The 12,077-nt window shown below is 47.6% G+C and overlaps 1 protein-coding gene across 1 annotated transcript; it reads right to left on the bottom strand.

Annotated features, from left to right (window-relative positions):
- Positions 1-655: 655 nt before the first annotated feature.
- On the bottom strand, positions 656-9,278 carry skp2 (S-phase kinase-associated protein 2, E3 ubiquitin protein ligase; the record flags this gene model as incomplete). The annotated part of the gene is made up of 9 exons (XM_080766054.1): positions 656-2,102; positions 2,355-2,462; positions 3,807-3,858; positions 4,039-4,169; positions 4,837-4,935; positions 5,764-5,907; positions 7,908-8,102; positions 8,411-8,522; positions 9,023-9,278. 9 exons carry the CDS (start codon positions 9,276-9,278, stop codon positions 1,880-1,882), a joined length of 1,320 nt encoding a protein of 439 aa, XP_080622180.1. The 3' UTR covers positions 656-1,879.
- Between the last annotated feature and the right edge of the window lie 2,799 nt (positions 9,279-12,077).

The raw sequence follows: 12,077 nt of genomic DNA, 5'->3' as shown, positions 1-12,077 counted from the left end.
CATTCTCTCTCTCTCTCTGTCTCTCTGATGAAGAGGAATATAATTAGGAATGCTTAACCAGGTCACACACACACGCACACACACACAAGTGCTTGCACACGCACACGCACACACACACACACACACACACACACACACACACACAATTAATTTGGGGTATCCTTAATTGACATAAAAGCTCAAATAAGCTACATTTAGAAACGAGCCCAAAAGAACCTCGACCTGCAACCGCCGATATTTAAACTACAAATAATTAACGCATTGTATGCCAGATCCTCATCTTTAAACTACAAATAATTAACACAATGTATGCCAGATCCTTATATTTAAACTACAAATAATTAACACAAGCGAGTTGTTGGCGTACCATTGACAACCTATATATTATGATTATTACCATTGACAACCTACTGTATATAAAAGGCAGTGAAAAAAATTAAATAATAAATAAATGGATGAAAATAAATGTGATGAGAGCTTTAAACGTTGAAATGAGTAAAAGTGGACGACAAGTGTCCAGATAAGATGTTTATTTTGTTTTGTTACAAAGATTAGAGTCAACCTGATCCCTATAAAACATCTAAAATCACTGAAGAACAAACTGTACTCGAACCCAACACATGGGTGGTCCGGGGACCCCCAGGGGTCCCTGGGTGTTCCGGGGACACTCAGGGGACCCTGGGTGGTCCGGGGACCAACCAGGGGTCCTTGAGCGACCTTCCGGGGGTCGACACACATCAAAATCAGTTTAACAACCAACCCTATTATTTGAAAAAAAAAAAGTTAAAAAAAATGTGCCGACGCAATGCGTTACGAGAAAACCTTTCAAATCACGTCGTGAACAAACGCATTATTGATTATTAGGGAGCCATTGGATTATACATGTGACATGTATGTATGTATGTATGTATGTGACATGATCCCATCAATACAGACAGCATTAGAACAATACATCCGACAACAGATCAGATCAATAAAATATATCTGACGTCACATCAATAGAGTCTATATTATAGACAGCTTAGAACAAGATATATCTGACAACAATAGATTACCGAAGTCTGACGTCAATATCGCTAGACTTTAGAACCAGGGGATGAGCGAGTGACGTCAGGACTTTAGAACCAAAGGATGAGCGAGGGACGTCAGGACTTTAGAACCAAAGGATGAGGGAGTGACGTCAGGACTTTAGAACCAGGGGATGAGCGAGTGACGTCAGGACTTTAGAACCAAAGGATGAGCGAGTGAAGTCAGGACTTTAGAACCAGGGGATGAGCGAGTGACGTCAGGACTTTAGAACCAAAGGATGAGCGAGTGAAGTCAGGACTTTAGAACCAGGGGATGAGCGAGTGAAGTCAGGACTTTAGAACCCAAGGATGAGCGAGTGACGTCTGGACTTTAGAACCAAAGGATGAGAGAGTGACGTCAGGACTTTAGAACCAGGGGATGAGCGAGTGACGTCAGGACTGTAGAACCAAAGGATGAGCGAGTGACGTCAGGACTTTAGAACCAGGCGATGAGCGAGTGAAGTCAGGACTGTAGAACCAGGCGATGAGCGAGTGAAGTCAGGACTTTAGAACCAAAGGATGAGCGAGTGACGTCAGGACTTAGGAAACCAGGGGATGAGCGAGTGACGTCAGGACTGTAGAACCAGGGGATGAGCGAGTGACGTCAGGACTTTAGAACCAGGGGATGAGCGAGTACGGAAATGCCAATCCATTCTATTTCAGCGTGTTGGGGTGAGACCGGGTAGCGAAAACGCTGGATCGGGCGTTGGGGTCAGCGGTTAGCGGTCAGCGCTGGATCGGGCGTTGGGGTCAGCGGTCAGCGCTGGATCGGGCGTTGGGGTCAGCGGTTAGCGGTCAGCGCTGGATCGCCGCTACGCGAGCGTCAGTCGACACGCCGCGTCCCACGACGACGCAGCCTCTCTCTCCCCCACCGCACCGGGGCGAGCGACGGCAGAGTACGGCCTGGAGTTAACGGCGATGCGATGATGAGCGTCGTCGTTGTTCAACAGCGCCTCCTGCTGGTCGCTCTGGATCAGACCGAACACCTCGAGAAGACGCAGAGCCGGGAACCAGTGAGACAGTTCAGCCATGTCACTGAGGAGACATTTATTATTATTATTATTATTATTACAACCAGCCATGTCACTGAGGAGACATTTATTATTATTATTATTATTACAACCAGCCATGTCACTGAGGAGACATTTATTATTATTATTGTCATTATTATTATAGGTCTATTATAGAGGTCTTTGATAGCTGGCGGTTGTAGGCTACGTACGCTAAGCTAGCAGGGTGGACGTGGTAGCAGCGACTCAGGGAAATAAGGATAATAAGGCTACGTACGCTAGGCTAGCAGGGTGGATGTGGTAGCAGCGACTCAGGGAAAGGTGCATAAGGTCCTTCAGCTGTCCGATGACGGGGAAACAGTCGGTGGTCAGCTGAGCGCTGTCGCTGCAACGTAAACAACGTAAACAACGTAAACACAAAACTATTATTATTTAACAAACACAGAAATAATTAAATGATATAAAACAATACATTATTGAATTAGATAAAAAAGTTAGTGACTATGAAATATCGACCAATCAGAAGAGGGGCTAAGTAACACCAATGAAGGACAAGGACTATAAATCGAGTCCAACTGAGGAAACTCAGAAGTGGTTCCGACAAACTGTATCGATTGCATTTCTGCCAATAAAGTATTCAATCAATCAATCAATCAATCGCTATCCTGTACTATGGCTCCCCCTAATGACCGTTTATGGTATGTGTACCCTTAAGTATTGCACCCTGCAGCAGAGCTAGGCCCTTTTTGAAACCGCCTCCTCGCCACTCGCCCTAGACACTTGCTCTCCGCCGTGAGTGGAAGTGGCTTATCAAGCCCTCAAGGTCGAGTCTGTGCCGATCTAGACTCCATTGTCTTGTGCAGCCCTGCTTGACACTCAGCATCAAGGGTTGGAATGGGGTCAGTCCCTGCGACATACTAGCGTCATGTCCAGGGGGTGTACTTGTACATCAAGCTGCCTCATGCTACAGAAACAGGAGATGGGCTCCTGCCAGGGGGGCAGTCAGACGGATATTTTGTGAAGCCACTAAGGAAATGAAAGTTCATATAATGGCCTGTTGTGGCGCTCTCATTGGGCTCAAAAAAACCCATAGCCCCATAGAAGTCCATGTATTTGGGCCCAACTTCACCTAGACTGTATTACCTTAATAAACATGGTCATGAATACTTTTTGCTTCCAGTCACTAGTTTAAAGTCTCATTTCTAATGTCATAATATTCTTTTTGGAAAATTATGGTCCCATTTATTAGAAAAATGACCATAAAGTTGCGCATGTTCTGAGGGGCGTGGCTACCGTTACAGTCTATGAACGGGATCCCCCACCCACTCGAGTCAAAATAAAAACCAACGAAGAAGGGGGAAGTCCCGCCTCGTTGTCTGGGCCAGCCAATGGGCCAGCTGGCCTGAACTGGGCCAAAACGGATCTAGAAAGATGGCGACTTCCATTGCAAGGACTGACAGGCTTCATTTTACGTTCACGTTAGACCCGCGGGACGCTTTGTCCATATTTTTTACAGTCTATGGCTCCTGCCCTATGGGCCTCCTATGGGCCTCATGGCTCGGCAAGGCTACTTACTTATATATAGATACAATACCAGATCTGACAGACCGCATAGATCCAGAGATAACCGAGTTAGTATATAGACATCATAATAACAGATCTGACAGACCTCATAGGTCCAGAGTGAATAGAGTTAGTATATATAGATACAATAACAGATCTGACAGACCTCAGATCCAGAGTTGCGATTTTGGGACATCGTTTCACCAGAATCTGCACATCTGGAGGAGAAAAAAAACGCTGATCTATAAAACACCAAACTGTGTGTGTGTGTGTGTGTGTGTGTGTACCTTCCAGGGATAGGGTCTATAGCGTACCTTCCAGGGATAGGGTCTTATAACGTACCTTCCAGGGATAGGGTCTTATAACGTACCTTCCAGGGATAGGGTCTTATAACGTACCTTCCAGGGATAGGGTCTCTCGGTATCCACTCAGGTTGAGGTGTGTGAGGTCAGAGGTCAAACTGTTCACCACCGACCTCACGTGACCCCGAGAGAAGTTCCTGACCCACGACATGTTGAGTTGTTTTAACCTGAAAACACAGATCTATAAAACATCTGGAAAACACACACACACACACACACATGCATACAACTCTTTCCTGGGGGTCTTTATGTGTGTAATCTGTGGATATTTTAGATTGTGTCATGGGCACTGATGTCATGGACTCTGATGTCATGGGCTCTGATGTCATGGACTCTGATGTCATGGACTCTGATGTCATGGGCTCTGATGTCAAGATTCAAGATTCAATAATTTATTTGCCATGTCAACAAGTTGATAGGAATTTGTCTTGGTTCATACTCAACATATACAGACAACCATAGATACACAAACAAGAAGGACAGTACAATACAAAAACAAAAACCAGCAGCATAGGAAATTACATTCAGTTTTTTAAAGTGCTATATCACTGTCATGGGCTCTGATGTCATGGGCGCTGATGTCATGGGCGCTGATGTCATGGGCGCTGATGTCATGGACTCTGATGTCATGGTCTCTGATGTCATGGTCTCTGATGTCATGGTCTCTGATGTCATGGTCTCTGATGTCATGGACTCTGATGTCATGGTCGAGTGACGCGATACGAGCTTGTCCAGGAAGTCCATGACTTGTAGATCTGAGCTTGTAGATCTGCTGTTTTTTCCAACAGCTAAAGTATGACATAATGTTTACGTTAACATGGAGAACAGATTTACCGTGGAAAGCAGCGCAGCATGTGACCACCGGAGGCAGCAGAGAATCCATCACAGCCACACAGGTTGAGCTGAGACATGTGTGTGTTCTGAGAGAGAGCCCTGTGACGTGCACGCACACACACACACACACACACACACACACACACACACACACACACACACACACACACACACACCACACACACACACACACACACACACACACACACACACACACACACACACAAAGATTATATAGTCAATACAACAGGACTAGGCTGTTTCGTGTGGTTGAATTCCAACCAGTTCCTTTCCCCTCCATCAGGCACCCCGGTTGGCCAGGGGGAGGCAGTATAGAGACCAGGATTACTGCATGTTTTTTGTGAGGGTACCTACCCTAGGGGACACGGGGAGAACATGTGAGGGTACCTACCCTATAGGGGACACGGGGAGAACATGTGAGGGTACCTACCCTAGGGGACACGGGGAGAACATGTGAGGGTACCTACCCTAGGGGACACGGGGAGAACATGTGAGGGTACCAACCCTAGGGGACACGGGGAGAACATGTGAGGGTACCTACCCTAGGGGACACGGGGAGAACATGTGAGGGTACCTACCCTAGGGGACACGGGGAGAACATGTGAGGGTACCTACCCTATAGGGGACACGGGGAGAACATGTGAGGGTACCTACCCTAGGGGACACGGGGAGAACATGTGAGGGTACCTACCCTAGGGGACACGGGGAGAACATGTGAGGGTACCTACCCTAGGGGACATGGGGAGAACATGTGAGGGTACCTACCCTAGGGGAAACGGGGAGAACATGTAAACTCCACACAGAAAGGCCCTTTCGCCAACCCCGCCTCGGGTATGGGCACTGATGACGCGGAGGAGAGAACACGCCTCCACTTACTGGATTATCCTATCAGAAAGCAGCACTTACTGGATTATCCTATCAGAGAGCAGCAGGGACTCCAGGCTGAGGTGGGTGAGTCGCGAGCATCCAATCAGAATGCTCTCCAGACAGGAAGTGGAGACGGTGCAGTTGGACAGGTCCATCTGACGAACTCGCAGATCTACAAAACACCTGGAACAGAAAAAAACAGATTCATAAAACACCTGGAACAGAAAAAAACAGATTAATAAAACACTAGTAACAGATACAAGTTATCCTTCTGGCCTAAAGGTCCCAGGGGCCACTAGTAACAGATAAAAGTTATCCTTCTGGCCTAAAGGTCCCAGGGGCCACTAGTAACAGATGTGTCTTTACTGTATTTTATGTGATTTATGTTGTCTGCCTGTTATGATGCTTTGCTGTACAACAAATCGCCCCTCAGGGACAAACTAGTAAATTAACCTCCACCTGATCTTAAAGTAGTTCAACTAGCCAATCTGCAGCCACACGTTGTTAGCTTGTAGATCAGCTTTTTGAACTATTTTTAAAAGGTTTAGCAAATAGTAAAAAATGGCAAAACAGGTTTGGGGATAAGCTGCCTCGCTGGGCACAGAATAATGTGCCACATTCTTTCATGGTATAAATTAAAATAAGCTACTGTACTGTACTGTACTGTACTGTACTGTACTCCTTACAGTATGTCTCCTTACTATCAGCCCTAAACCCTTTCCTCCTCCTAGATACGATACAGTATGTCTCCTTACTATAAGCCCTAAACCCTTTCCTCCTCCTAGGTATGATACAGTATGTCTCCTTACTATAAGCCCTAAACCCTTTCCTCCTCCTAGGTATGATACAGTATGTCTCCTTACTATAAGCCCTAAACCCTTTCCTCCTCCTAGGTACGATACAATATGTCTCCTTACTATAAGCCCTAAACCCTTTCCTCCTCCTAGGTACGATACAATATGTCTCCTTACTATCAGCCCTAAACCCTTTCCTCCTCCTAGGTACGATACAATATGTCTCCTTACTATCAGCCCTAAACCCTTTCCTTCTAGGTACGATACAGTATGTCTCCTTACTATCAGCCCTAAACCCTTTCCTTCTAGGTACGATACAGTATGTCTCCTTACTATAAGACCTAAACCCTTTCCTCCTCCTAGGTATGATACAGTATGTCTCCTTACTATAAGCCCTAAACCCTTTCCTCCTCCTAGGTACGATACAATATGTCTCCTTATTATCAGCCCTAAACCCTTTCCTCCTCCTAGGTACGATACAATATGTCTCCTTACTATCAGCCCTAAACCCTTTCCTTCTAGGTACGATACAGTATGTCTCCTTATTATCAGCCCTAAACCCTTTCCTTCTAGGTACGATACAGTATGTCTCCTTATTATCAGCCCTAAACCCTTTCCTTCTAGGTACGATACAATATGTCTACTTACTATCAACCCTAAACCCTTTCCTTCTAGGTACGATACAGTATGTCTCCTTACTATAAGACCTAAACCCTTTCCTTCTAGGTACGATACAGTATGTCTCCTTATTATCAGCCCTAAACCCTTTCCTTCTAGGTACGATACAATATGTCTACTTACTATAAACCCTAAACCCTTTCCTTCTAGGTACGATACAGTATGTCTCCTTATTATCAGCCCTAAACCCTTTCCTTCTAGGTACGATACAATATGTCTCCTTACTATAAACCCTAAACCCTTTCCTTCTAGGTACGATACAATATGTCTCCTTACTATAAACCCTAAACCCTTTCCTTCTAGGTACGATACAATATGTCTCCTTACTATAAACCCTAAACCCTTTCCTTCTAGGTACGATACAGTATGTCTGCTTCCTGGTCTTAGTCGCGACATACTAATTCCTACACTGGTTGTGCTTATAACCACGCCCCCGGGCAAGTTAAGTTTACTGAGGTTAAGGTTAGGTTTAGGTATAGTTTTACTGAGGTTAAGGTTAGGGTTAGGTTTAGGCTGTCAATCACAGCGACTGGCCAATCACAGAGCGTCCTTGCACAACCCGTGTAGGCTTTGGTATGAATAGTCTAGTAATGCCAAAGCTGAAACGAAACCTTTATATTTTATTATACAGCATGCAAACTAACATGAATTGCAGTGTGTGTGACTGTGTGTGTGTGTGTGTGTGTGTGTGTGTGTGTGTGTTACACTCACGGTGTAATTGACAGGCGGAGCTCAGAGATGAAGGAGGCGGGGCATCGCAGCTTCCTCACGCCGGCCATCAGCACCCTCTGTAGAGCTCCGCCCCCTGTGATCAGCCAATCACAAGCCCCCGTGTGGGTGGGCCCACCCCCCAGATCCACACTGGCCCCGCCCAGATCCACACTGCGCCACAGCGACTCGTCACGGCTGGATAAAAAAAACACAGAATTACAAATGTTGGTTCTCTGGGTGCTATCCCCTCCCCCTGTTAGCCCCTCCCCCTGTTAGCCCCTCGTATAAACAGCTTTAAGGTGCTAGCCTTATGGGACATGTGCTTCGTAGCATGACGGAAAACATACCTGCACGGTCAGCTTCGTGCCAGCATATGACGTCATAACATGTGCTGGCCCCGGACACACGCATCGTAGCACCCGACTGATAACATTACTTGCACGCTCTGCTTGCGCAAGTAATAATAATACTACTAATAATAATGATGATAATAATAATATTACGTCAGATCATTCCAGCGTCGACACACACTAGACATTCTCAGAAGGTCTGGAAGACGAAGACAGAAGAAGATCCTCAGGAGAATCTCATCTGGTAACGTTTCCATGGAAACACCTGTAAACATAAACAACAACAACACCTGTAAAATGTAAACAACAACAGAAAAACGGGTTTAAGCACTTTTCAAACTGCTCAAATTGGCGGACAATCTGAGGGCGGAGCTTACTGGTCAAAGTGACAGATGTGTTCCTCATGAGTAAGTCACATGGCTTTGTGGCCAAACGAGGCCTGTTAAAGTTTTCATTTGTCAAACGATTGCTATAGCGCCCCCTTGTCCCTTGTAGCGCCCCCCCCCCTTTGGCCAACTGGAGGGAGAAGACTATAGCACCCCCTTTGGCCAACTGGAGCTATAGCGCGCCCTTTGGCCAACTGGAGCTATAGCGCGCCCTTTGGCCAACTGGAGCTATAGCGCGCCCTTTGGCCAACTGGAGCTATAGCGCGCCCTTTGGCCAACTGGAGGGAGAAGACTATAGCGCGCCCTTTGGCCAACTGGAGCTATAGCGCGCCCTTTGGCCAACTGGGGGAGGGAGAAGGAGAATAAAGTGACCTCTGACCTGATGTGGACTCCTTCCTCCTCGGTGTGCGTCGGGCCAGAACAAAGTGCGAGGAGTTCTCCTGGATCTCCTTCCCACTGGAGGTGGAGGAGGTGGAGAGGAGGTGGTCCTCTGGAGAGCACGAGGTCCCATGGAGGAGGTCCTCCAGGAGGGTGGGCCCATCATGCTCCTGGTGGGTGGGCCTATCGTGCTCCTGGTGGGTGGGCCTATCGTGCTCCTGGTGGGTGGACCTATCGTGCTCCAGGTGGGTGGGCATATCGTGGAGGAGGAGTTCCTGGGGCGTGTTCTCATCGTGGAGGAGACAGAGCACCTCCATGGGGGTGGTCCCATCAGGCAGATGTTCCTGGAGGAAGGTCTTCTCATGGAGGTGTTCTCCTGTGCTCTCAGACTCCAGGAGACCCTGGGGTGTGTTCGGACCATGGAGGAGACCCTGGGGCGTGTTCTGACCATGGAGGAGACCCTGGGGTGTGTTCTGACCATGGAGGTGTTCTCCTGTGCTCTCAGACTCCAGAGGAACCGTGGAGGAACATTCCTTCCTCCTGCGTTTGCTCCTCTGGAGGAAACAGCTCGTCATCACATTCAGATCCGTGGAGGAGAGCTCCCGTAGAGGTCTGTGTGTGTGTGTGTGTGTGTGTGTGTGTGTGTGTGTGGGGGGGGGGGGTTCAGGGGGAGGGAACATAAGAGAAGGACAACGATTATTAGGGAAAACAAGTCAAAGATCAGAATGAAAAGCAATAAAACAGTAAAGACAAGTCAGCTTGGAAAGGCTATTCTAAACAGGTGGGTGTTCAGTGACGCCCCCTCCCTACCAACCTTCAATACAGCTGTATTGAAGGGTTTTTTTATTGTGACTTTGTATAATTATTATCAGTAAGGCCAAACGGAATCTGCAGGGTTTTGTCCCTACGCGTGCACGCACTGCACCGCCCCCTTCTGTCCCTACGCGTGCACTGCACTGCACTGCACCGCCCCCTTCTGCCCCTACGCGTGCACTGCACCGCCCCCTTCTGTCCCTACGCGTGCACGCACTGCACCGCCCCCTTCTGCCCCTACGCGTGCACCTGCACGCACTGCACCGCCCCCTTCTGCCCCTACGCATGCACCTGCACGCACTGCACCGCCCCCTTCTGTCCCTACGCGTGCACGCACTGCACCGCCCCCTTCTGCCCCTACGCGTGCACCTGCACGCACTGCACCGCCCCCTTCTGCCCCTACGCATGCACCTGCACGCACTGCACCGCCCCCTTCTGTCCCTACGCGTGCACGCACTGCACCGCCCCCTTCTGTCCCTACGCATGCACCTGCACGCACTGCACCGCCCCCTTCTGCCCCTACGCGTGCACTGCACCGCCCCCTTCTGTCCCTACGCGTGCACGCACTGCACCGCCCCCTTCTGCCCCTACACGTGCACGCACTGCACCGCGTGGTACTGCGTTCTACGAGCAGACACCACTGGGCAAACAAACGTTTATCAAAAAAACAATTCTTCTACATTCTCTAATTGTGTAGACTTCTGGTAGTTCCACACATTGGAACTATCCCATTGAGACAAAGTGGGGTGCTATGGGCTATAGTTCCACACATTGGAACTATCCCATTGAGACAAAGTGGGGTGCTATGGGCTATAGTTCCACACACTGGAACTTTCAACTATCCCATTGAGACAAAGCGGGGTGCTATGGGCAATAGTTCCACACATTGGAACTATCACATTGAGACAAAGTGGGTGACTATGGGCTATAGTTCTACACATTGGAACTATCACATTGTGACAAAGCGGGTGCGGGCTATAGTTCCACACCCTGGAACTTTCAACTATCCCATTGAGACAAAGCGGGGTGCTATGGGCTATAGTTCCACACACTGGAACTATACCATTGAGACAAAGCGGGTGCCTATGGGCTATATTTCCAAACATTGCTCCTATGGCTGGAACTATCCCTTTGAGATAGAATGAGCACTTCCGCATGCCATTGTTATAATGGGAGTCAACAATAGTGTCGCCACTCTCTTAGTCTTACAAGATGGCTCTGCACCGGTGGTCCCCGGACCACTGCTTTAAATACAGTGTTAAAGGATTCAACCAATGGGACAGGAGGTGTTAGCATACAAAAGTAGCATCGGGGAAACAACAACAAACTTTAAATAAACCATTAAACAATACATTATCCGTTTTAACACGCACCACGTGACCAATAGTGTTTTTAATGAATATGTCTGTTTATTATTATTATTATTATCAATATTATTATTATGAGCTCAGCGCAGCTGTGGAAAACAAACTGATATATTTACAAACAAACAAACAAAGCGCATACCTGCCGTTACGTGACCTCCTCCTCGCGTCCATCCACAGGCTGTGATTGGCCAATGGGAAGCTGTTAATTAGTTTGTTAATTAACGCGTTAGTTGATGAATTAATGAATAAATAAACTGTTGATGTTTTAGTTTTATTTAAAGAGTTCTTTTAAAGAGCGGGACTCTCCTTCCTGCCACGGTTGCCAGACTGTGTGAGAGAAACAAGCAGGCAGGGCCGTGAAAAAAAGCCCTGTAGGCTATTTCAATATAGCAAATCTACAAGCTTACAGACGCGTCACATCACATGGCAACGCGTCGTGAGCTTGTAGATCTGGTATACTTTTGATTAAAAAAATAAAAAAATCATTTTAACAACAATCTTGTATGGGGGGTGTCCCTCCTAAAAACGCCTCAACGACTACATTATATTTATAATTCTAAAACGCTTATAATAAACAGATATGGCAACACCGCCATGCTGCCGAGTCACGTGGGGCTCTAACGGGGGTTTCCATTGGCCGCTGCTGGCTGGCGGAAGAAGTCATACCGTCTGGTCTAAGAAAGGCACGACCTAAGGCACGACGGGACTTGTAGTCCTTTCAATGTACCGCATCGCGCACGAACAAACACGCACACACACACACACACACACACACACACACACACACACACACACACACACACACACACACACACACACACACACACACACACGCACGCACACACACGCACACAAGCGTGTGGAAACCATGGTGGA

Source organism: Protomyctophum bolini, assembly GCF_963924005.1.
Source record: "Protomyctophum bolini genome assembly, chromosome: 6".
Lineage (NCBI taxonomy): Eukaryota > Metazoa > Chordata > Actinopteri > Myctophiformes > Myctophidae > Protomyctophum > Protomyctophum bolini.
Note: the sequence above shows the minus strand (reverse complement) of the source record. Positions and strands in the feature narration are given on the sequence as shown.